The sequence below is a fragment of the Oncorhynchus mykiss genome, chromosome 27 (assembly GCF_057628025.1).
Source record: "Oncorhynchus mykiss isolate SJ-2025 chromosome 27, ASM5762802v1, whole genome shotgun sequence".
Classification (NCBI taxonomy): domain Eukaryota; kingdom Metazoa; phylum Chordata; class Actinopteri; order Salmoniformes; family Salmonidae; genus Oncorhynchus; species Oncorhynchus mykiss.
In genome coordinates, this window is record NC_143048.1 from 47,502,552 (window position 1) to 47,530,404 (window position 27,853).

The window sequence follows — 27,853 nt, forward strand, 5'->3', positions numbered from 1 at the left end:
TGGTTGTATGGTTGAATGGTTGTATGGTTGTATGGTTGAATGGTTGTATGGTTGTATGGCTGAATGGTTGTATGGCTGAATGGTTGTATGGTTGTATGGCTGAATGGTTGTATGGCTGAATGGTTGAATGGTTGTATGGTTGAATGGTTGTATGGTTGTATGGCTGAATGGTTGTATGGTTGTATGGCTGAATGGTTGTATGGTTGTATGGCTGAATGGTTGTATGGTTGTATGGCTGAATGGTTGTATGGTTGAATGGTTGTATGGTTGTATGGCTGAATGGTTGTATGGCTGAATGGTTGTATGGCTGAATGGTTGTATGGCTGTATGGTTGTATGGTTGAATGGTTGTATGGTTGTATGGTTGAATGGTTGTATGGCTGAATGGTTGTATGGTTGTATGGTTGTATGGCTGAATGGTTGAATGGTTGTATGGCTGAATGGTTGTATGGCTGAATGGTTGTATGGCTGAATGGTTGTATGGTTGTATGGCTGAATGGTTGTATGGTTGTATGGTTGTATGGTTGAATGGTTGTATGGTTGTATGGCTGAATGGTTGTATGGCTGAATGGTTGAATGGTTGTATGGCTGAATGGTTGTATGGCTGAATGGTTGTATGGTTGTATGGCTTAATGGTTGTATGGTTGTATGGCTGAATGGTTGTATGGTTGTATGGCTGAATGGTTGTATGGCTGAATGGTTGTATGGTTGAATGGTTGTATGGTTGTATTGCTGAATGGTTGTATGGCTGAATGGTTGTATGGTTGTATGGTTGTATGGTTGTATGGTTGTATGGCTGAATGGTTGTATGGTTGAATGGTTGTATGGCTGAATGGTTGTATGGCTGAATGGTTGTATGGTTGTATGGTTGTATGGTTGTATGGTTGTATGGTTGTATGGTTGTATGGCTGAATGGTTGTATGGCTGAATGGTTGTATGGTTGTATGGTTGTATGGCTGAATGGTTGTATGGTTGAATGGTTGTATGGCTGAATGGTTGTATGGCTGAATGGTTGTATGGTTGTATGGTTGTATGGTTGTATGGCTGAATGGTTGTATGGCTGAATGGTTGTATGGTTGTATGGCTGAATGGTTGTATGGTTGTATGGTTGTATGGCTGAATGGTTGTATGGCTGAATGGTTGTATGGCTGAATGGTTGTATGGTTGTATGGCTGAATGGTTGTATGGTTGTATGGCTGAATGGTTGTATGGTTGAATGGTTGTATGGTTGTATGGCTGAATGGTTGTATGGTTGTATGGCTGAATGGTTGTATGGTTGAATGGTTGTATGGTTGTATGGCTGAATGGTTGTATGGTTTGTTTTGCTGAATGGTTGTATGGTTGTATGGCTGAATGGTTGTATGGTTGAATGGTTGTATGGTTGTATGGCTGAATGGTTGTATGGTTGTATGGTTGAATGGTTGTATGGCTGAATGGTTGTATGGTTGTATGGCTGAATGGTTGTATGGCTGAATGGTTGTATGGCTGAATGGTGGTATGGCTGAATGGTTGTATGGTTGTATGGCTGAATGGTTGTATGGTTGTATGGCTGAATGGTTGTATGGTTGTATGGTTGAATGGTTGTATGGTTGTATGGTTGAATGGTTGTATGGCTGAATGGTTGTATGGTTGTATGGTTGAATGGTTGTATGGTTGAATGGTTGTATGGCTGAATGGTTGTATGGTTGTATGGCTGAATGGTTGTATGGCTGAATGGTTGTATGGTTGTATGGCTGAATGGTTGTATGGTTGTATGGCTGAATGGTTGTATGGCTGAATGGTTGTATGGCTGAATGGTTGTATGGTTGTATGGTTGAATGGTTGTATGGTTGTATGGTTGTATGGTTGAATGGTTGTATGGTTGAATGGTTGTATGGCTGAATGGTTGTATGGTTGTATGGCTGAATGGTTGTATGGCTGAATGGTTGTATGGTTGTATGGCTGAATGGTTGTATGGTTGTATGGCTGAATGGTTGTATGGCTGAATGGTTGTATGGCTGAATGGTTGTATGGTTGAATGGTTGTATGGCTGAATGGTTGTATGGTTGTATGGTTGAATGGTTGTATGGTTGAATGGTTGTATGGCTGAATGGTTGTATGGTTGTATGGCTGAATGGTTGTATGGCTGAATGGTTGTATGGTTGTATGGCTGAATGGTTGTATGGTTGTATGGCTGAATGGTTGTATGGTTGAATGGTTGTATGGCTGAATGGTTGTATGGTTGTATGGCTGAATGGTTGTATGGCTGAATGGTTGTATGGCTGAATGGTTGTATGGCTGAATGGTTGTATGGCTGAATGGTTGTATGGCTGAATGGTTGTATGGCTGAATGGTTGTATGGCTGAATGGTTGTATGGTTGTATTCCTTCCTTTTCAAATGTTCGCTTTTTACAGTTCATTTTGAAAGCGTCATTCTTTTTAAAGATGGCGATGTCATTTTTAAGGCTGACCATATCTCTAGACCTCATGAATTGAAAATGTGCGATTGTAATAGATCTTAGTAGTGGGGTTTAATTACATGTTCGTACACAAGAGGCCCTGATTAACACACAGTTGGAGCAGGGGCATGACAAAAGTACCTCTAAAGAGGCACTCAATTGGACAAGGACTTGGTCAGAAGAGAGAAAACTGGGCTTGAATATTGAATTTGTAGATAATGGTGTCCAGTAAAGGATTGAAAATGAATGAAATAATCATTTTAGAGACAGAACACTAATACACTGAAGAATTACTTCTGAAGAGTCTGGAACTGGATTAAAAAGGCCGGTTGGATCTATATGGTTTTACTGAACTGGATTAAAGAGACCGGTTGGATCTATATGGTTTTACTGAACTGGATTAAAGAGGCCGGTTGGATCTATATGGTTTTACTGAACTGGATTAAAAAGGCCGGTTGGATCTATATGGTTTTACTGAACTGGATTAAAGAGACCGGTTGGATCTATATGGTTTTACTGAACTGGATTAAAGAGACCGGTTGGATCTATATGGTTTTACTGAACTGGATTAAAGAGACCGGTTGGATCTATATGGTTTTACTGAACTGGATTAAAGAGACCGGTTGGATCTATATGGTTTTACTGAACTGGATTAAAGAGACATCAATCATCAACCCTCCCTGTGGTATATTGTCATCACTACCCACATCTCAACCATCATCAATCCTCCCTGTGGTAATATTGTCATCACAACCCACATCTCAACCATCATCAATCCTCCCTGTGGTATATTGTCATCACAACCCACATCTCAACCATCATCAATCCTCCCTGTGGTATATTGTCATCACTACCCACATCTCAACCATCATCAATCCTCCCTGTGGTAATATTGTCATCACAACCCACATCTCAACCATCATCAAATCTCCCTGTGGTATATTGTCATCACTACCCACATCTCAACCATCATCAGTCCTCCCTGTGGTAATATTGTCATCACTACCCACATCTCAACCATCATCAAACCTCCCTGTGGTAATATTGTCATCACTACCCACATCTCAACCATCATCAGTCCTCCCTGTGGTAATATTGTCATCACTACCCACATCTCAACCATCATCAGTCCTCCCTGTGGTAATATTGTCATCACTACCCACATCTCAACCATCATCAGTCCTCTCTGTGGCAATATTGTCATCACTACCCACATCTCAACCATCATCAGTCCTCCCTGTGGTAATATTGTCATCACTACCCACATCTCAACCATCATCAGTCCTCCCTGTGGCAATATTGTCATCACTACCCACATCTCAACCATCATCAGTCCTCCATGTGGTAATATTGTCATCACTACCCACATCTCAACCATCATCACACCTCCCTGTGGCAATATTGTCATCACTACCCACATCTCAACCATCATCAGTCCTCCCTGTGGTAATATTGTCCACGCTACCCACATCTCAACCATCATCAAACCTCCCTGTGGTAATATTGTCATCACTACCCACATCTCAACCATCATCACACCTCCCTGTGGCAATATTGTCATCACTACCCACATCTCAACCATCATCAGTCCTCCCTGTGGCAATATTGTCATCACTACCCACATCTCAACCATCATCAGTCCTCCCTGTGGTAATATTGTCATCACTACCCACATCTCAACCATCATCAGTCCTCCCTGTGGTAATATTGTCATCACTACCCACATCTCAACCATCATCAAACCTCCCTGTGGTAATATTGTCATCACTACCCACATCTCAACCATCATCAGTCCTCCCTGTGGTAATATTGTCATCACTACCCACATCTCAACCATCATCAGTCCTCCCTGTGGTAATATTGTCATCACTACCCACATCTCAACCATCATCAAATCTCCCTGTGGTATATTGTCATCACTACCCACATCTCAACCATCATCCAGCCTCCCTGTGGTAATATTGTCATCACTCCCACGTCTCCGTCTCCGTCAACCACCCATCCGTCCCTACTCAGCAGGGCGTTACCATAGCAACTGCCTCGAGCGAGACACCAGAGTTGTCTAATGGTGTTACACAGATTGGTTTTGTTGACCAGTAAAGGACCAATAAACTAGGACTGTCAACAACAACAAAAAGTCTGTGGAAAAAAAACTGACGTGAGTCTTCTTGTTCTCTGGAACCTTCAGGAATATGGGTCGTATTCATTAGTGGCAAAATGCAGCAAAACAAATGTTTTTTTTGCAACGTGGAAAATTAAAAGAAGTGTTGGAACCTGGTCAAACGTAGTGCACTAAATAGGGAATAGTGGTCAAACGTAGTGCACTAAATAGGGAATAGTGGTCAAACGTAGTGCACCAAATAGGGAATAGTGGTCAAACGTAGTGCATTAAATAGGGAATAGTGGTCAAACGTAGTGCACTAAATAGGGAATAGTGGTCAAACGTAGTGCACCAAATAGGGAACAGTGGTCAAACGTAGTGCACTAAATAGGGAATAGTGGTCAAACGTAGTGCACTAAATAGGGAATAGTGGTCAAACGTAGTGCACTAAATAGGGAATAGTGGTCAAACGTAGTGCACTAAATAGGGAATAGTGGTCAAACGTAGTGCACTAAATAGGGAATAGTGGTCAAACGTAGTGCACTAAATAGGGAATAGTGGTCAAACGTAGTGCACCAAATAGGGAACAGTGGTCAAACGTAGTGCACTAAATAGGGAATAGTGGTCAAAGGTAGTGCACTTAATAGGGAATAGTGTTCCATTTGGGAAACATCCAATATGCTTGTAGAACTGAACTTTGGTTGATTGTGTTTTCTCATGATTGTGCCGGTCAGTTAAAACTAAAGGTCTATACAGTACTGACAAGTCTACTTAAGTAGATGGAGTATTGACCATGACAACACTAATGGTTTAAATTAAAGCTGTTTCTCACTTTAAATGTGTAACTGCACACTTGAATTGTGGAAGATGGGTCATTAGTGTCTGTTAGTTCAGATTCTGCCTGTGATCTGTGTCTTCACTATGTAACGAATAAGGTGGTATTTCGAAGACAACCTGGATGTTGACCACATTCATTTTGGATTATGCAAAGATCACATCCTCAGAGAAATACCCATTTGAAGGAAGAGTATGCTGTATGCTGTATCAGTAGCTGTTTATTGTGGAAAATCCCTGCCCAAGGCACAAGATGCTGCTTCTCACGAGCCCAGCAGTCCATCCCTCCACTCCTCCTTCCCTCCATCATCCACTCCTCTCTTCTCCATCTGTCCACTCCTCCCCTCCTCCACTCCTCCCCTCTTTCCTCCTCCACCCTTCCACTCCTCCCCTCCTCCCTCCTCCCCTCCTCCCTCCTCCCCTCCTCCACTCCTCCACTCCTCCCCTCCTCCACTCCTCCACTCCTCCCTCCTCCCCTCCTCCCTCCTCCCCTCCTCCACTCCTCCACTCCTCCACTCCTCCCCTCCTCCACTCCTCCCCTCCTCCACTCCCCCCTCCTCCACCCCTCCACTCCTCCACTCCTCCAGCCTCCCCTCTTCCACCCCTCCCCTCCTCCACCCCTCCCCTCCTCCACTACTCCACCCCTCCACTCCTCCCTCCTCCACCCCTCACCTCCTCCACCCCTCCACTCCTCCCTCATCCACTCCTCCCTCCTCCACCCCTCAACCCCTCCCTCCTCCACCCCTCCCCCCTTCCACTCCTCCACCCCTCCACCCCTCCCTCCTCCATTCCTCCCTCCTCCACCTCTCCACCCCTCCACTCCTCCACCCCTCCCCTCCTCCACCCCTCCACTCCTCCCTCCTCTATTCATCCATCATTTTCTCTGGCTCCTTGGCACAGAAGCATGCATGTCGTGCAGAGAGACTGTTTCCATCCTTGGTAATCCTCCAACTCCCCGTCCTCATATTTCTACCCCTCTCTGTTTGTCTCTCTGTTCCTCAATAAGCCACATAGGGAGTGTGGCGGATAGGATTGGATGGAAATAACCGCCCTGTGAAAAATACATGAAAGAAATCAAAGCAACCGAGAGAGAAACGCAGGAAGGACCACATGTGATATGGAAATGATGGCTTAGTCGCTAGCCTTCTGTTTTTCATTTACACAAACAGGACTATTGGTGTTGTTTAATACTGTGGCGTAGCATGGCTAAGGCTAATTGAATTGAGGTCTTTCAACTTGATTGTCTTTTTTTGTTGACGTACTTTTGCCCCTTTTTCTCTCTCCAATTTCGTGGCATCCAATTGGTAGTTACAGTCTTGTCTCATCGCTGCAACTCCCCTACGGACTCAGGAGAGGCGAAGGTCGAGAGCCATGCGTCCTCCGAAACACGACCCTGCCAAGCCGCAATGCTTCTTGACACACTGCTCGCTTAACCGGGGGCGGCAGGGCAGCCTATTGGTTAGAGTGTAGAGGCGGCAGGGTAGCCTAGTGGTTAGAGTGTAGAGGCGGCAGGGTAGCCTAGTGGTTAGAGTGTAGAGGTGGCAGGGCAGCCTAGTGGTTAGAGTGTAGAGGTGGCAGGGTAGCCTAGTGGTTAGAGTGTAGAGGCGGCAGGGCAGCCTATTGGTTAGAGTGTAGAGGAGGTAGGTAGCCTAGTGGTTAGAGTGTAGAGGTGGCAGGGTAGCCTAGTGGTTAGAGTGTAGAGGCGGCAGGGTAGCCTAGTGGTTAGAGTGTAGAGGTGGCAGGGCAGCCTAGTGGTTAGAGTGTAGAGGTGGCAGGGTAGCCTAGTGGTTAGAGTGTAGAGGCGGCAGGGCAGCCTATTGGTTAGAGTGTAGAGGAGGTAGGTAGCCTAGTGGTTAGAGTGTAGAGGTGGCAGGGTAGCCTAGTGGTTAGAGTGTAGAGGTGGCAGGGCAGCCTAGTGGTTAGAGTGTAGAGGTGGCAGGGTAGCCTAGTGGTTAGAGTGTAGAGGAGGTAGGTAGCCTAGTGGTTAGAGTGTAGAGGTGGCAGGGCAGCCTAGTGGTTAGAGTGTAGAGGCGGCAGGGTAGCCTAGTGGTTAGAGTGTAGAGGCGGCAGGGCAGCCTATTGGTTAGAGTGTAGAGGCGGCAGGGTAGCCTAGTGGTTAGAGTGTAGAGGCGGCAGGGTAGCCTAGTGGTTAGAGTGTAGAGGCGGCAGGGTCGCCTACTGGTTAGAGCGTTGGACTAGTAACTTAAAGGTTGCAAGTTCAAATCCCCGAGCTGACAAGGTACAAATCTGTCGTTCTGCCCCTGAACAGGCAGTTAAAATAATTAAAATAAGAATTTGTTCTTACTTACTAACTTGCCTAGTTAAATAAAGGTTAATTAAAAAAAATAAAAAATTTAACGGAAGCCAGCTGCACCAATGTGTCGGAGGAAACACCGTCCAGCTGGTGACCCAAGTCAGCCTGCCCTGCCTGCCACAAGGAGTCACTAGAGCGCAATGGGACAAGGACATCCTGGCCAGCCAAACCCTCCCCTAACCCGGACGACGCTGGGCCAATTGTGCACCACCTCATGGGTCTCCCAGTCACAGCCAGATGTAACAGAGCCCGGGATCGAACCCGGGGCTGTAGCTCAAGCCCTGCGATGCAGTGCCTTCGACCGCTGGGCCACTTGATTGTCTTTAAAGTAGCATATGTTACATAGCTGATTTAAAGAGCTGTGTGTGGACTCTGTATCCCTCAGATGTACAGTTTAGAGTGATTTCCAGTGTTCCCTGACGTCATCTGAGCCCATGTTGAGACTGGGCTCAGTTTGTCACCTAACCTGTCCTCACACCAAGAATCCATACTTACATGCTAACATGCTAACATAAGCCTCCTCAAATGGAGGAAAAAGGCCTACCTTTTCCTGTCAGGACATCCAGGGTGATTACATGCGGGTTATATCACCCTGTATTACTCAAAAGACTTGAAAAAGAATCTCTCATTGTGTTTAATATTCATCATGAATACATTTCCCATCGTAGGCGTTCCAAATGGCACCCTATCCACTTCATAGTGCTCCACCTTCGACCAGGGCCCTGCGGTAGTAGCGCACTATATAGGGTGCTATTTGGAACAGCGGCATGACACATTAAATCAGGTTACGCAACTCTGAGATTTCTGAGGAGGGGAAAAAGTATCATCTAAACTAACTATCTCCGTGAACTAAATTGAAAGCATACAAGCCAGGCCTGTCTCCAACCCTTAATGTTTTGTTTTTGATTATGATCTATAGGCCTACCGAGCACCACACGTCTGAAATGGCACCCTATTCCCTATATGGGTCATTCTACATCTCTGAAATGCACCTTATTCCATATGAGTCATTCTATGTCTCTGAAATGGCACACTATTCCCTATATGAGTCATTCTATGTCTCTGAAATGGCACCCTATTCCCTATATGAAACATTCTATGTCTCTGAAATGGCACCCTATTCCCTAATATGGGTCATTCTATGTCTCTGAAATGGCACCCTATTCCCTATATTGGTCATTCTATGTCTCTGAAATGGCACCCTATTCCCTAATATGGGTCATTCTACAGAAGTGGTGCAAATTGGGGGTTGAATTTTTCCCTTCTAAATAGTGTCCTATTTTCCTCCAAAACCTTCAGCACGTGTCTTCCAACATGTCAGGCTGACATATGTACTACTCACACACTTAGTTTGTATTGCATATTTAAAATATTTCCCTGAAAATCCTTACCAAACCCACTAAATGTGTCACGACTGAAACACAGTACGGAAACTGCAATAGAGGGAAAACTAGTGCACACTAGTGATCATTTGATGAACCTTCTAATTCTGTAAAAAAATAAATATATAAAAAAAAATCTGCATACCAAATTAACAAAATAGTAAAAACAGTATTTTTTTTTTATGTGATTTTCAAAAACGTTCAATCTAATTTGGTTTGAGTAAAAAAAATTATATTTTTTTATATTTTAAATTACAATTTTTTGGGCAAATGTTGCCAGCGAGGAATGGATGTAACTCGTTTTACTGTAGACATTGCCATTGTGGGCTTCCACCACATGAAAGTAGTCACCTGGTTGGGGATTCCTATAGGTTGGCAGTGATCAGCCAATGATCAGACAGCATTGTCTTCTTCAAATTGGGTTGCCTATGGTTCGTAAAACCAAAAGTAATATCCAGGAGCCAAGATTTATACCAAGACATTGGTCCCAAATTCCAAACTCAGACACAGTGAGTTGAGGCCATGACAAGTTAAAGACCGAAGGTATGTGGTCTTCACACCAAGGCCACCTGGTCAAGGGTCCATGGACCCATTTCTTCCATTGTAATAATCTCAAGTAGAGGACACTACAATAGAGTTAGGTAGAGCACAGTACAGTACAGTAGAGCACAGTACAGTACAGTAGAGCACAGTACAGTACAGTAGAGCACAGTACAGTACAGTAGAGCACAGTACAGTAGAGCACAGTACAGTACAGTAGAGCACAGTACAGTAGAGCACAGTACAGTAGGGCACAGTACAGTACAGTAGAGCACAGCACAGTAGGGCACAGTACAGTACAGTAGAGTACAGTACAATAGAGCACAGCACAGTACAGTAGAGCACAGTACAGTAGAGCACAGTACAGTGCAGTAGAGTACAGTACAATAGAGCACAGTACAGTACAGTAGAGCACAGTACAGTAGAGCACAGTACAGTAGAGCACAGTACAGTGCAGTAGAGTACAGTACAATAGAGCACAGTACAGTACAGTACAGTACAGTACAGCACAGTACAGTACAGCACAGTAGAGCACAGTACAGTACAGTAGAGCACAGTAGAGCACAGTACAGTACAGTAGAGCACAGTACAGTAGAGCACAGTACAGTAGAGCACAGTACAGTACAGTAGAACACAGTACAGTAGAGCACAGTTGAGTAGAGCACAGTACAGTAGAGCACAGTACAGTACAGTACAGCACAGTACAGTAGAGCACAGTACAGTAGAGCACAGTACAGTACAGTACAGTACAGTGCAGTAGAGCACAGTACATTAGAGCACAGTACAGTAGAGCACAGTGCAGTAGAGCACAGTTACAGTACAGTACATTACAGTGCAGTAGAGTACAGTAGAGTACAGTAGAGTAGAGTACAGTAGAGTAGAGTACAGTAGAGTAGAGTACAGTAGAGTACAGTACAGTAGAGTACAGTAGAGTAGAGTACAGTAGAGCTCAGTACAGTAGAGTACAATAGAGTACAGTAGAGTAGAGTACAGTAGAGTTCAGTACAGTAGAGTACAGTAGAGTACAGTACAGTAGAGTACAGTAGAGTACAGTACAATAGTTTGGGCTCTAGGAGGGTTAGAGCCCCCTGTTGGTAATTCATCTCAAGACTCTGTGCTATTGTCCACTACCCACATGGTGGTCCTCTGTGGCACTGGCGCTGCTCGTGCTGTCACAGACGCCATAATGGCACAGATACAAAGAGGAGACCTCGATATATCTATGCGGAGTCAGTTGTTTCTTGTTTGGACAATATTGATTTAATTTGGACTTTAAAGAATCACTATAGCTAAGTTATCTTTTCATTTCTGAAGATGTTCATCCCCAGCAAACATATATTTTTATTTTTTTGTCCCAAAAACAGTACTTTACATATTTCTTGATAGATTCTATTTTTCGTTAGTGCCATTTGAAGATGTACCAACTTGCTTACTCATTTTCTCCTAAATGTTGTCAGACAGACTAGTGGCCGTGGTGGAGAGGGGTACAATCCCATCACCTGGTGATTAGTCACCGTCTACCAGTCCCATAGGATGGACCACAGCTTCTATCAGTCCCATAGGATGGACCACAGCTTCTACCAGTCCCATAGGATGGACCACAGCTTCTATCAGTCCCATAGGATGGACCACAGCTTCTATCAGTCTCATAGGATGGACCACAGCTTCTATCAGTCCCATAGGATGGACCACAGCTTCTATCAGTCCCATAGGATGGACCACAGCTTCTACCAGTCCCATAGGATGGACCACAGCTTCTATCAGTCTCATAGGATTGACCACAGCTTCTATCAGTCTCATAGGATGGACCACAGCTTCTATCAGTCCCATAGGATGGACCACAGCTTCTATCAGTCCCATAGGATGGACCACAGCTTCTACCAGTCCCATAGGATTGACCACAGCTTCTATCAGTCTCATAGGATGGACCACAGCTTCTATCAGTCTCATAGGATTGACCACATCTTCTATCAGTCTCATAGGATGGACCACAGCTTCTACCAGTCCCATAGGATGGACCACAGGTTCTATCAGTCCCATAGGATGGACCACAGCTTCTATCAGTCCCATAGGATGGACCACAGCTTCTACCAGTCCCATAGGATGGACCACAGCTTCTATCAGTCCCATAGGATGGACCACAGCTTCTATCAGTCCCATAGGATGGACCACAGCTTCTACCAGTCCCATAGGATGGACCACAGCTTCTACCAGTCCTATAGGATTGACCACAGGTTCTATCAGTCCCATAGGATGGACCACAGCTTCTACCAGTCCCATAGGATGGACCACAGCTTCTATCAGTCTCATAGGATGGACCACAGCTTCTATCAGTCTCATAGGATGGGCCACAGCTTCTACCAGTCCCATAGGATGGACCACAGGTTCTGTCTGATGGTGTTGGTTTATTGTAATTGTCTGACGTTCTTAAATGGCGACTGCCTTTAAAATGCAACAAATCCTTTTGATAACGGCCTATGTGGCATTGATATTGTTTTTTTTTTAGAAACAGTTATTCTACTGTCAAGATTGAGTACATAGGATCACAACGGTCTTTAAGTCAGTCTGGTCTAAAATGGAGTTTGGAACAACGGGTGTTCTGATGACCGATGTTTTGTACAACATCCCTGCTTTTTGACCGCGCCGAAAACAACTTCAACGACGGCAGACTCAGACTGAAGTATTTCCCCAACATAGAGCAGCGGAACGATTCGGTTAGAGTCCTCAGGCCAATCTGTATTCAGTATGAGGTATTAAAAATGTAGATGTGTATGTAGATATCTCTCTCATTATCTCTCTCTCTCTCTCTCTCTCTCTCTCTATCTCTCTCATTCTCTCTCTCTCTCTCTCTCTCTCTCTCTCTCTCTCTCTCTCTCTCTCGCTCTCTCTCTCTCATATGTAAACTGTGTGTGTGTGTGCGTGAGCGTGAGCGTGTGCGTGTGCGTGTGTGTGTGTGTGTGCGTGTGCGTGCGTGTGTGTGTGTGTGTGTGTGTCTGTCTGTCTTGGCCAGCTGTGTTAGTTAGCATGTGGTTATCTGTGCTAGATGTAATGAGGCAGCCCTGGCTAGCAGTGGTAATCAGGCTGCCTTCATTTGTTCCCTCGCTCTTCCCTCTCCTCTCCCTACTCCCCCATCCTGCACTTCTAAACCGATAGCTTGGAGAGAGTCAAATTGAAGGGGATTATAAACTAATGTAATGGCAGACCCCAATTCACCAGGCAACCTACAGGGTGATTCTCCGAGACAGGCTCTGGTATCCAGGAAGCAGCATTTCAAGCCGTGGCCTCTTGCTAATATAGGATGCCGTAGCTGGGTCTCTTGCTAATATAGGATGCGGTAGCTGGGTCTCTTGCTAATATAGGAGGGGGTAGCTGAGTCTCTAGCTGATATAGGAGGGGGTAGCTGGGTCTCTAGCTGATATAGGAGGGGGTAGCTGGGTCTCTAGCTAATATAGGAGGGGGTAGCTGGGTCTCTTGCTAATATAGGAGGGGGTAGCTGGGTCTCTAGCTAATATAGGAGGGGGTAGCTGGGTCTCTTGCTAATATAGGAGGGGGTAGCTGGGTCTCTAGCTAATATAGGAGGGGGTAGCTGGGTCTCTTGCTAATATAGGAGGGGGTAGCTGGGTCTCTAGCTGATATAGGAGGGGGTAGCTGGGTCTCTTGCTAATATAGGAGGAGGTAGCTGGGTCTCTAGCTGATATAGGAGGGGGTAGCTGGGTCTCTTCGTAATATAGGAGGGGGTAGCTGGGTCTCTAGCTAATATAGGAGGAGGTAGCTGGGTCTCTAGCTAATATAGGAGGGGGTAGCTGGGTCTCTTGCTAATATAGGAGGGGGTGGCTGGGTCTCTAGCTAATATAGGAGGAGGTAGCTGGGTCTCTAGCTAATATAGGAGGAGGTAGCTGGGTCTCTAGCTAATATAGGAGGGGGTAGCTGGGTCTCTTGCTAATATAGGAGGGGGTAGCTGGGTCTCTTGCTAATATAGGAGGAGGTAGCTGGGTCTCTAGCTAATATAGGAGGGGGTAGCTGGGTCTCTAGCTAATATAGGAGGGGGTAGCTGGGTCTCTAGCTAATATAGGAGGAGGTAGCTGGGTCTCTAGCTAATATAGGAGGAGGTAGCTGGGTCTCTAGCTAATATAGGAGGAGGTAGCTGGGTCTCTAGCTAATATAGGAGGGGGTAGCTGGGTCTCTAGCTAATATAGGAGGAGTTAGCTGGGTCTCTAGCTAATATAGGAGGAGGTAGCTCGGTCTCTAGCTAATATAGGAGGGGGTAGCTGGGTCTCTAGCTAATATAGGAGGGGGTAGCTGGGTCTCTTGCTAATATAGGAGGAGGTAGCTGGGTCTCTAGCTAATATAGGAGGGGGTAGCTGTGTCTCTTCCTAATATAGGAGTGGGTAGCTGGGTCTCTGGCTGATATACGAGGGGGTACCTGGGCCTCTGGGTGGAAGCCTGGGATCCACTGTATCTATTCTCTAGGTGGATTTTCTCCTGAATTAGTCGAATGATCAGAAGGTCTTTGATAAAGTGCTTGCTCGCATCCGTCTTCCTGTGACTGACCCTGGCCTGTACTCTCTCTGTTGGGTTCCCAACAGTTCTACAGTCCTTAAATTGACTGACCTGTTTTCTGTTTTCTCCTCGAAGTTTACTGTAGTGACTAAGTCTCTGTGTGTTCTCTGTCTTCCCAGGTCTGCTGATAGGGTCTGGCTGTGCTCTCTACCCGCTGGGCTGGGACAGTGAGGAGGTCCGACAGACCTGCAACAACACCTCCGACCAGTTTGAACTGGGTGAGTTTCGTTCACTCCTCCATCCACGACGTAGATCTGTACAGAGTTTACAACATAGAACTGTACATAATTCACTCCTCCATCCACAACGTAGATCTGTACAGAGTTTACAACATAGATCTGTACAGAGTTTACAACATAGAACTGTACAGAATTCACTCCTCCATCCACAACATAGATCCGTACAGAGTTCACTCCTCCATACACAATGTTGAACTGTCCAGAGTTTACAACATAGAACTGTACAGAGTTCACTCCTCCATACACAATGTTGCACTGTCCAGAGTTTACAACATAGAACTAACTGTACAGAGTTCACTCCTAATGTAACAAAAATTGTGAAGGAACAAAAAAATGAAAGGGGTCTGAATACTTTCCCACAATGCACTGCATGTACATTGAACCCCGTCAAAATCATCCAGGAGAAAAAAAAAACAAGCAAAACATTTTGACAATCAAATGTTCCCCACAAAAATAATAAACAAACCAAAATGGTAGGACTTTAAACCGGGATTTGGCATTGAAGCTTTTTGGAACCTTTAACACCAAAACAGCCTAAAGATAGGAATTCGTGTGAGTTGTCCTATCAGTGTTGTTGCCGTCTGCATAAATGTTTGTCATATGAAGATGACTCCGTAGCTGTAGTTGTGTAGAGGGTCATTATATTCTGAGAGTGTTTCTGAGCGTCATTCTTCTCCGTATAGAGACAGATAGTTGTCGGTCCCCAAATCGCACCCTATTCCCTATATAGTGCACAACTTTTGACTAGAGCCACATAGGCACTGTATAGGGAACGGGGTGCCATTTTGGCCACAGTCGGGTGTCCCCTGGGACTACCCAGCATGCACTGGGAGAAGAAAACAGACAGTTTGTCTCGGCACAGATGTCGTGATGTCTCTACAGTCAGCCCTTATCACCCCCACAGGAATTAGTAGGCAACTATGAAGGAGATTTAGAGATAGAGAATAGAATGGGGTTTGTTTTTCCTATAACGTGAGTCTGTTTATACAACTGTTTTGTTATACAATCATTTGGTATAATGATGATCACAGTGTAATCAATGTCCAATATGTTTGTGGTAATTATGGGGTATCTTTATTTTTTTTATTGAACCTTTATTTAACTAGGCAAGTCAGAACAAATTATTGTTTTCAATGACCTCGGAACAGTTAACTGCCTTGTCCAGGAGCAGTAGGACAGATTTCTATGAGGTCTATCGGGATTCCTCATGAAACCATGACAAAATACCATTATTTAGGGTATTTTCACAAAATATAATCCTTAAAATGGTCCTTTGGAGGAAGGATTGTTGACTTATATTTTACATTTGTGTCTAAAATCATAACTGAGAAATAACTCATCAAAGATGGCATATTTATCACATTTTGGTCTTCCCACCTTTAATACTCCATAATGAAACATTACATTAAAGGAGACACCTACAGATGAAATATTATGGAAAGGAGACACCTACAGATGAAACATTATGGAGTATTAAAGGAGACACCTACAGATGAAACATTATGGAGTATTAAAGGAGACACCTACAGATGAAACATTATGGAGTATTAAAGGAGACACCTACAGATTAAACATTATGGAAAGGAGACACCTACAGATGAAACATTATGGAGTATTAAAGGAGACACCTACAGATTAAACATTATGGAGTATTAAAGGAGACACCTACAGATGAAACATTATGGAGTATTAAAGGAGACACCTACAGATGAAACATTATGGAGTATTAAAGGAGACACCTACAGATTAAATAATATGGAGTATTAAGGGAAACACCTATAGATGAAACATTATGGAGTATTAAAGGAGACACCTACAGATGAAACATTATGGAGTATTAAAGGAGACAGCTACAGATGAAACATTATGGAGTATTAAAGGAGACACCTACAGATGAAACATTATGGAGTATTAAAGGAGACACCTACAGATGAAACATTATGGAAAGGAGACACCTACAGATGAAACATTATGGAGTATTAAAGGAGACATCTACAGATGAAACATTATGGAGTATTAAAGGAGACACCTACAGATGAAACATTATATTAAAGGAGACAGCTACAGATGAAACATTATGGAGTTTTAAAGGAGACACCTACAGATTAAACATTATGGAGTATTAAAGGAGACACCTACAGATGAAACATTATATTAAAGGAGACACCTACAGATGAAACATTATATTAAAGGAGACACCTACAGATGAAACATTATGGAAAGGAGACACCTACAGATGAAACATTATGGAGTATTAAAGGAGACACCTACAGATTAAATAATATGGAGTATTAAAGGAGACACCTACAGATGAAACATTATGGAGTATTAAAGGAGACACCTACAGATGAAACATTATGGAGTATTAAAGGAGACACCTACAGATGAAACATGGAGTATTAAAGGAGACACCTACAGATGAAACATTATGGAGTATTAAAGGAGACACCTACAGATGAAACATTATGTAGTATTAAAGGAGACACCTACAGATTAAATATTATGGAAAGGAGACACCTACAGATTAAACATTATGGAGTATTAAAGGAGACACCTACAGATGAAACATTATGGAGTATTAAAGGAGACACCTACAGATGAAACATTATGGAGTATTAAAGGAGACAGCTACAGATGAAACATTATGGAGTATTAAAGGAGACAGCTACAGATGAAACATTATGGAAAGGAGACACCTACAGATGAAACATTATGGAGTATTAAAGGAGACATCTACAGATGAAACATTATGGAGTATTAAAGGAGACACCTACAGATGAAACATTATATTAAAGGAGACAGCTACAGATGAAACATTATGGAGTATTAAAGGAGACACCTACAGATTAAACATTATGGAGTATTAAAGGAGACACCTACAGATGAAACATTATATTAAAGGAGACACCTACAGATGAAACATTATATTAAAGGAGACACCTACAGATGAAACATTATGGAAAGGAGACACCTACAGATGAAACATTATGGAGTATTAAAGGAGACACCTACAGATTAAATAATATGGAGTATTAAAGGAGACACCTACAGATGAAACATTATGGAGTATTAAAGGAGACACCTACAGATGAAACATTATGGAGTATTAAAGGAGACACCTACAGATGAAACATTATGGAGTATTAAAGGAGACACCTACAGATGAAACATTATGGAGTATTAAAGGAGACACCTACAGATGAAACATTATGTAGTATTAAAGGAGACACCTACAGATTAAATATTATGGAAAGGAGACACCTACAGATTAAACATTATGGAGTATTAAAGGAGACACCTACAGATGAAACATTATGGAGTATTAAAGGAGACACCTACAGATGAAACATTATGGAGTATTAAAGGAGACAGCTACAGATGAAACATTATGGAGTATTAAAGGAGACACCTACAGATGAAACATTATGGAGTATTAAAGGAGACAGCTACAGATGAAACATTATGGAGTATTAAAGGAGACACCTACAGATTAAACATTATGGAGTATTAAAGGAGACAGCTACAGATGAAACATTATGGAGTATTAAAGGAGACAGCTACAGATGAAACATTATGGAGTATTAAAGGAGACAGCTACAGATGAAACATTATGGAGTATTAAAGGAGACAGCTACAGATGAAACATTATGGAGTATTAAAGGAGACAGCTACAGATGAAACATTATGGAGTATTAAAGGAGACAGCTACAGATGAAACATTATGGAGTATTAAAGGAGACACCTACAGATGAAACATGGAGTATTAAAGGAGACACCTACAGATGAAACATTATGGAGTATTAAAGGAGACACCTACAGATGAAACATTATGGAGTATTAAAGGAGACAGCTACAGATGAAACATTATGGAGTATTAAAGGAGACACCTACAGATGTGTCACGCCCTGACCTTAGTTATCTTTGTTATCTTTCTTATTTTGGTTAGGTCAGGGTGTGACAAGGGTGGTTTGTTGTGTTTTTGTACTGTCTAGGGTTTTTGTATGTTTGTGGGGTCGTTTCACTAGTCTAGGTGTTTTGTATGTCTATGGTTGCCTAGATTGGTTCTCAGAGGCAGCTGTTTATCGTTGTCTCTGATTGGGAACCATATTTAGGCAGCCATATTCCATGAGTATTTCGTGGGTGATTGTCTATGTTTAGTTGCCTGTGTCAGCACTCTTATTGTATAGCTTCACGTTCGGTTTGTTGTTTTTGTATAGTTCGTTCAGTGTTCTTCCTTCATTAAAAGAAGATGTATTCAAATCAAGCTGCAAATTGGTCCGATCTCTCTCACTCCTCATCAGAAGAAGAGGATGAACGTGACAAGATTAAACATTATGGAGTGTTAAAGGATAGTGTCTGTTATAGAGAGGCATAATGTCTGTTATAGAGAGGTATAATGTCTGTTATAGAGAGGCATAATGTCTTATAGAGAGGCATAATGTCTGTTATAGAGAGGTATAATGTCTGTTATAGGGAGGCATAATGTCTGTTATAGAGAGGTATAATGTCTGTTATAGAGAGGCATAATGTCGGATGTGAAACGGCTAGCTAGTTAGCGGGAGGCATAATAATGTCTGTTTTAACTTCAGTTTTAACACTGTTTAGTGAATGACAGTCTCTGCAACAATGACCCTATTTCACACAATGCCAAGTAGTCCGAGACCTGTTTCCTCAAAGGAAACATTTGGAAGCTCATATGCTAGTGTACGTTTAGCATAGAAGCTAATATGCTAGTGTACATTTAGCATAGAAGCTAAGATGCTAGTGTACGTTTAGCATAGAAGCTAAGATACTAGTGTACGTTTCGTATAGAAGCTAAGATGCTAGGTTACGTTTAGCATAGAAGCTAAGATGCTAGTGTACGTTTAGCATAGAAGCTAAGATGCTAGTGTACGTTTAGCATCGGAGCTAAGATGCTCGTGTACGTTTAGCATAGGAGCTAAGATGCTAGTGTACGTTTAGCATAGGAGCTAAGATGCTAGTGTGTGCTTAAGGCATCGGCATGCTTCAGTTCGGCTAGGTGAACTGAACGAGTGTCCTTAAAAGACCTTCGCTTGAAAAGCGAGAATAAAGCAGCATCAGTACTGCTTGTTCATTTTGAGATGAAAAAAACTGTACTAAATTAATCTAAGATAACTCTTTGTCATACATTTTTGACGTTTTTGCAGAGGCGATTTTAGTCACACAATTTTACATAACATGTTTTGCATGAAAACGAGTCATCAATAAAGATTTTATTGAAGAATCCCTACTGTTGACCAATCACCGACGAAGGGGCGTAGACTTCGGTTTGCCTCCAGAAAAAATGATGTGTGCAGGCCCGAACAGCCAAAAATAAAAAACCTTCACCGAAGTACAAAACAAACAAAAACCTCACAAAATGTGGTCATAATATACGCACAAACTTCCTCAAAACTATTTAAACTGGGAGGCATGTGGATGCCTTTAGTGTAGATGCTAAGATGCTAGCGTACGTTTAGCACAGAAGCTAAGATGCTAGCGTACGTTTAGCACAGAAGCTAAGATGCTAGGGTACGTTTAGCATAGGAGCTAAGATGCTAGCGTACGTTTAGCACAGAAGCTAAGATGCTAGCGTACGTTTAGCACAGAAGCTAAGATGCTAGCGTACGTTTAGCATAGAAGCTAAGATGCTAGCGTACGTTTAGCATAGATGCTGTAATTTAGCACATAGGGATATAGGCCCTTAAAACTGAGAATTACACTCCCAAAACATATCAACGTCCACAGACTCTGCTGCCATAGCCCAATACTCACACAAACATGAATATTTACATTTGTACTGTCAAAATGTATTTCTCTCTCTCTCTCTCTCTCTCTCTCTCTCTCTCTAGGTTCCTGTGAGATTGGCTGGGCCTACTACTGTACGGGTGCTGGGGCCGCTGCTGCAATGCTGCTGTGTACCTGGATGGCCTGTTTCTCAGGGAAGAAACAGAAGCAGTACCCCTACTAGATGAACCAGCTGGGGGAGGAGGAGGAGAGGAGGGGGTACCCTTACTAGATGAACCAGTTGAGGGAGGAGAGTAGGAGAGGAGGGGGTACCCCTACTAGATGAACCAGCTGGGGGAGGAGGAGGAGACGAGGGGGTACCCCTACTAGATGAACCAGTTGAGGGAGGAGAGGAGGAGAGGAGGGTGTACCCCTACTAGATGAACCAGTTGGGGGAGGAGAGGAGGAGAAGGTGTAGCCCTACTAGATGAACCAGCTGGGGGAGGAGGAGGAGAGGAGGGGGTTCCCCTACTAGATGAACCAGTTGGTGGAGGAGGAGGAGAGGAGGGGGTTCCCTTACTAGATGAACCAGTTGGGGGAGGAGAGGAGAGGAGGGGGTAGCCCTACTAGATGAACCAGCTGGTGGAGGAGGAGAAGGGGTACCCTTTCTAGATGAACTAGCTGGGGGAGGGAGGAGGAGAAGGGATAGCCCTTCTCCTCCTCCTGAGAGCACCCTTACTAGAAGAACATCCCAAATGGCACCCGATTCCCTATAGAGTGTGTTACTTTTGACCAGAGCCCTATGGCCACTGGGGGATAATACTGCACTATAAAGGGAATAGAGTGGCATTTGGAAGGCATCCTAGAGGAGCCACTTGGTGGGAGGAAAGAGAAGAGACAGGCCTACAGACTACTACAGACTACTATAGACTACTACAGGCTACTGCAGGCTACCACAGACTACTACAGGCTACTACAGACTACTACAGACTATTACAGGCTACCACAGACTACTACAGGCTACTACAGACTACTGCAGGCTACCACAGACTACTACAGGCTACTACAGACTACTACAGACTATTACAGGCTACCACAGACTACTACAGGCTACTACATACTACTATAGACTATTACAGGCTACCACAGACTACTACAGGCTACTACACTACCGGTAGAACATTTTAGAATACCTACTCATTCAAGGGTTTTCTTTATTTTTACTATTTTCTTCATTGTAGAATAATAGTGAAGACATCAAAACTATGAAATAACACATATGGAATCATGTAGTAACCAAAAAAAAGTGTTTAACAAATCACAATATATTTAATATTTGAGATTCTTCAAATAGCCACCCCTTGCCTTAATGACAGCTTTGCACACGCTTGGTATTCTCTCAACCAGCTTCACCTGGAATGCTTTTCTAACAGTCTTGAAGGAGTTCCCACATATGCTGAGCACTTGTTGGCTGATTTTCCTTCACTCTGAGGTCCAACTCATCCCAAACCATCTCAATTTGGTTGAGGTTGAGGAATTGTGGAGGCCAGGTTATCTGATGCAGTACTCCATCACTCTCCTTCTTGGTCAAATAGCCCTTACACAGGCTGGAAGTGTGGAGGGGGTCATTATCCTGTTGAAAAACAACTGATAGTCCCACTAAGCCCAAACCAGATGGGATGGCGTATCGCTGCAGAATGCTGTGGTAGCCATGCTAGTTAAGTGTGCCTTGAATTCTAAATGAATCACAGACAGTGTCACCAGCAAAGCACCATCACACCTCCTCCTCCATGCTTCACAGTGGGAACCACACATGCAGAGATCATCCGTTCACCCACACCGCATCTCACAAAGAAACGGTGGTTGGAAGCAAAAATCTCAAATTTGGACTCATCAGACCAAAGGACAAATTTCCACCGGTCAAATGTTCATTACTTGTGTTTCTTGGCCCAAGCAAGTCTCTTCTTATTATTGGTGTCCTTTAGTAGTGGTTTCTTTGCAGCAATTCGACCATGAAGGCCGGATTCACGCAGTCTCCTCTGAACAGTTGATGTTGAGATGTGTCTGTTACTTGAACTCTGTGAAGCATTTATTTGGGCCGTAATTTCTGAGGCTGGTAACTCTAATGAACTTATCCTCTGCAGCAGAGGTAACTCTGGGTCTTCCTTTCCTGTGGCGGTCCTCATGAGAGACAGGTAACTCTAATGAACGTATCCTCTGCAGCAGAGGTAACTCTGGGTCTTCCTTTCCTGTGGTGGTCCTCATGAGAGCCAGTTTCATCATAGCACTTAATGGTTTTTGCGACTGCACTTGAAGAAACTTTGAAAGTTCTTGAAATGTTCCGTATTGACTCATCTTCATGTCTTAAAACCTCTCTAGGGTATGTGGGACGCTACCATCCCACCTGGCCAACATACGGGGAAATTGCAAAGCGCCAAATTCAAAAACAGAAATACTCATAATAAAAAGTGTTATACATCAGCTTAAATATTAACTTCTTGTTAATCCAACCGTTGTGTCAGATTTCAAATAGGCTTTACAGTGAAAGCATACCATGCGATTATCTGAGGACAGCGCCCAGCACACAAAACATTACAAACAGTTACCAGCCAAGTAGAGAAGTAACAAAAGTCAGAAATAGTGATAAAATTTGATTTGATTTGATTTGATTTGATTTAAAATGAATCACTTACCTTTGATGATCTTCATATGGTTGCACTCACAAGACTCCCAGATACACAATATAAATGTCTGTTTTGTTCTATAAAGTCCTTCTTTATATCCAAAACCTCAGTTTTGTTGGCGCGTTTTGTTCAGTAATCCATTGGCTCAAAGTCAGTCACAACAAGCAGACGAAAAATCTAAAAAGTATCAGTAAAGTTCATAGAAACATGTCAAATGATGTTGATAATCAATCCTCAGGTTGTTTTTAGTCATAATAATCAATAATATTTCAACCGGACCATAGCTCCGTCAATATAAAAGGAAAACAAGAAAGGCGCGCTCTCGATCGGCTCAGCAGCTCTGGGGACTTCCCAGGGTCCACTCACTCAGAGATGTCTTACTCCCTCATTTTTCAGAATACAAGCCTGAAACCATTTCTAAAGACTGTTGACATCTAGTGGATGCCATAGGAAGTGCAATCTGAGTCCTAAGTCTTTGGATACTGTATAGGCAGTCAATGGAAAACTGAAAACATAAAAAAAGACCACTTCCTGGATGGTTTTTCTCAGGTTACTGCCTGCCATATCAGTTATGTTATAATCACAGACATTATTTTAACAGTTTTGGTATCTTTAGAGTGTTTTCTACCCAAATCTACCAATTAGATGCATATCCAAGCTTCTGGACCTGAGTAACAGGCAGTTTACTTTGGGCACGCTTTTCATCCGCATGTCAAAATACTGTCCCCTAGCCCAGAGAGGTTAAAGTAATGATGGAATGGATTTTCTCCTTGCTTATTTGAGCTCTTTCTTGCCAATAATATGGACTTGGTCTTTTATCAAATACGGCTATCTTCTGTATACCACCCCTACCTTGTCACAACACAACTGATTGGCTCAAACGCATCAAGAAGGAAAGAAATTCCACAAATGAACTTTTAAGAAGGCACACCTGTTAATTGAAATGCATTCCAGGTGACTACCTCATGAAGCTGGTTGAGAGAATGCCAATAGTGTGCAAAGCTGTCATCAAGGCAAAGGGTGGCTACTTTGAAGAATCTCAAATATAAAATATATGTTGATATGTTTAACACTGTTTTGGTTACTACATTATTAAATGTGTGTTTTTCATAGTTTTGATGTCTTCTACAATGTAGAAAATAGTAAAAAATTAAGAAAAACCCTTGAATGAGTAGGTGTGTCCAAACTTTTGACCAGTAGTGTACAGGCTACTACAGACTATTGCAGGTTACTACAGGCTACTACAGACTACTACAGGCTACTACAGACTATTGCAGGTTACTACAGACTACTACAGACTACTACAGGATATTACAGGCTACTACAGGCTACTACAGACTACTACAGGATATTACAGGCTACTACAGGCTACTACAGACTACTACAGGCTACTACAGACTACTACAGGATATTACAGACTACTACAGGATATTACAGGCTACTACAGGCTACTACAGACTACTACAGGCTACTACAGACTACTACAGGATATTACAGACTACTACAGGATATTACAGGCTACTACAGGCTACTACAGACTACTACAGGCTACTACAGACTACTACAGGATATTACAGACTACTACAGGATATTACAGGCTACTACAGGCTACTACAGACTACTACAGGCTACTACAGACTACTACAGGATATTACAGACTACTACAGGATATTACAGGCTACTACAGGCTACTACAGACTACTACAGGCTACTACAGACTACTACAGGATATTACAGACTACTACAGGATATTACAGGCTACTACAGGCTACTACAGACTACTACAGGCTACTACAGACTACTACAGGATATTACAGACTACTACAGGATATTACAGGCTACTACAGGCTACTACAGACTACTACAGGCTACTACAGACTACTACAGGATATTACAGACTACTACAGGATATTACAGGCTACTACAGGCTACTACAGACTACCACAGGCTACTACAGACTACTACAGGCTACTACAGACTACTACAGACTATTACAGACTATTACAGGCTACTACAGACTATTACAGACTACTACAGACTACTACAGACTACTACAGGCTACTACAGACTACAGTAGCCTGTAGTAGCTAGTGCTGACAGATAACAGCTACAGGCTACAGTATACATAACAATCGAAAGCACACTGAGTGACCTGAAGTGTTCTGCTCTGATCCTGATGGGACCCAGGTCAACCCATGTCATCACACCAGGGCAGAGACAAAGTGACTGCTACAACTGTAGTACAAGACAACGCACGTCTTCAGAAGCTTAGGCATCATTCTTCCTCTTCCTAAATGAACAATGTAACTCCACTTTCATATGCTCTGCGCCACATGGGACAGGTCATCAGACAGACCAAGGCAGAGACTGACTGCTAGGACTACAGGACAAGACAGACCAAGGCAGAGACTGACTGCTAGTACTACAGGTCATCAGACAGACCAAGGCAGAGACTGACTGCTAGGACAGACCAAGGCAGAGACTGACTGCTAGGACTACAGGTCATCAGACAGACCAAGGCAGAGACTGACTGCTAGGACTACAGGACAAGACAGACCAAGGCAGAGACTGACTGCTAGCCTACAGGACATCAGACAGACCAAGGCAGAGACTGACTGCTAGGACAGACCAAGGCAGAGACTGACTGCTAGGACTACAGGTCATCAGACAGACCAAGGCAGAGACTGACTGCTAGGACTACAGGACAAGACAGACCAAGGCAGAGACTGACTGCTAGTACTACAGGACAAGACAGACCAAGGCAGAGACTGACTGCTAGTACTACAGGTCATCAGACAGACCAAGGCAGAGACTGACTGCTAGGACTACAGGACATCAGACAGACCAAGGCAGAGACTGACTGCTAGGACTACATGACATCAGACAGACCAAGGCAGAGACTGACTGCTAGTACTACAGGACAAGACAGACCAAGGCAGAGACTGACTGCTAGGACTACAGGACATCAGGCAGACCAAGGCAGAGACTGACTGCTAGGACTACAGGTCATCAGGCAGACCAAGGCAGAGACTGACTGCTAGGACAGACCAAGGCAGAGACTGACTGTTAGGACTACAGGACATCAGGCAGACCAAGGCAGAGACTGACTGCTAGCCTACAGGACATCAGACAGACCAAGGCAGAGACTGACTGCTAGGACAGACCAAGGCAGAGACTGACTGCTAGGACTACAGGTCATCAGGCAGACCAAGGCAGAGACTGACTGCTAGGACAGACCAAGGCAGAGTGACTGCTAGGACAGACCAAGGCAGAGACTGACTGCTAGTACTACAGGACATCACAGACAGACCAAGGCAGAGACTGACTGCTAGCCTACAGGACATCAGACAGACCAAGGCAGAGACTGACTGCTAGGACAGACAAAGGCAGAGACTGACTGCTAGGACTACAGGACATCAGACAGACCAAGGCAGAGACTGACTGCTAGGACTACAGGACAAGACAGATCAAGGCAGAGACTGACTGCTAGTACTACAGGACATCAGACAGACCAAGGCAGAGACTGACTGCTAGGACTACAGGACATCAGACAGACCAAGGCAGAGACTGACTGCTAGGACTACAGGACAAGACAAAATGTACAACAGGAAACAAATTCCGTCTTAAAAAACGGATCTTATTGTTCTGTTATGACTGCAGTCAGACAAAACTGTTCTTAATTTTCTTCTCTGACTGTCCTTATTCCTCCTTTCTGACTGTCCTTATCCCTCCTCTCTGACTGTCCTTATTCCTCCTTTCTGACTGTCCTTATTCCTCCTCCCTGACTGTCCTTATTACTCCTCTCTGACTGTCCCTATTCCTCCTCTCTGACTGTCCTTATTCCCTCCTCCCTAACTGTCCTTATTCCTCCTCTCTGACTGTCCTTATTCCCTCCTCCCTGACTGTCCTTATTCCTCCTCTCTGACTGTCCTTATTCCCTCCTCCCTAACTGTCCTTATTCCTCCTCTCTGACTGTCCTTATTCCCTCCTCCCTAACTGTCCTTATTCCTCCTCTCTGACTGTCCTTATTCCCTCCTCCCTAACTGTCCTTATTCCTCCTCTCTGACTGTCCTTATTCCCTCCTCCCTAACTGTCCTTATTCCTCCTCTCTGACTGTCCTTATTCCTCCTCTCTGACTGTCCTTATTCCCTCCTCCCTAACTGTCCTTATTCCTCCTCTCTGACTGTCCTTATTCCCTCCTCCCTAACTGTCCTTATTCCTCCTCTCTGACTGTCCTTATTCCTCCTTCCTGACTGTTCTTCCTATATGCACAATGTATGGACCAATCTCTCTTTGTTTCTCTGTCATGTACCTAACTATCTCTTTTTAAAGAATGCGTTCTTTCTTTCTTTCCCTCCATCTCTTTGGTTGTTGTTGTGGTTTAGTGGTACAATAGTCTAGACCTGTGATTCTTCCATTGGTACTGTGGAGTGTTTCTGTATTTTGTTTTCATTTTTTTTAATTTTTTTTAAATGCAATAATCTCCATGATGTAAAAAGCAATCCAACCTAGGCTACTTCTTCCTAAATACAGCCTGCTCAGATCCAAAAACGCCTAATCATTGTTATGGGTTTAACATATTATTTAGATACAGTATATACAATGAGTTGTATGATAATGTACATTTTTATCATATTAGCATATGTTTTTTTTGTATACACATTTCAAGTAAATCCTCGTTGTTATTTCTCACTGTGTGTAAATAAATGTTGTTTATCTAAATATACAGTATTTAATATGTCCATTTATTTTTTTTTCACAACAGATTTTGTTGTCAACGTTTCCTGAACTAAAGCAAAGAGCAGTGAATCTATTCACTGGCTTTAAACAGGTATAATTTCTGCTGTCTGTGACTCTCGTGTCTAGGTTGTAGGAACGTCACAATCCTGACTTTAAAGCTGGGGGGGGGGGGGGGGGGGGGGGGTGCAGGGGGCTGAGAAAATGTTACCATTCACACGTTCATCAGCTGAACCGCAGGAAATACTGTATCCTGGATATACTCGGTGTACTGGCAGTCATTCTCTGTTTGAGTCCC

At 43.4% G+C, this 27,853-nt stretch overlaps 1 protein-coding gene across 3 annotated transcripts in view; it reads left to right on the forward strand.

The window, feature by feature from the left end:
• The window catches only part of LOC110508109 (LHFPL tetraspan subfamily member 6 protein), a 149,184-nt gene extending 121,642 nt beyond the window's left edge, over positions 1 to 27,542 (forward strand). The window contains exons 3-5 of one of the 3 annotated variants that reach the window (XR_016492531.1): positions 14,288 to 14,386; positions 20,260 to 25,605; positions 26,405 to 27,542. Coding sequence is in view for 1 of the 3 variants with exons in the window: in XM_036964714.2 (XP_036820609.2) it covers positions 14,288 to 14,386; positions 20,260 to 20,378 (218 nt within the window). In the remaining 2 variants the exon portion in view is untranslated. Of the gene's footprint in view, positions 1 to 14,287; positions 14,387 to 20,259 lie in introns of all 3 variants that reach the window. The other 2 variants (XR_016492532.1, XM_036964714.2) reach the window with 2 other exon arrangements.
• Positions 27,543 to 27,853: the final 311 nt, after the last annotated feature.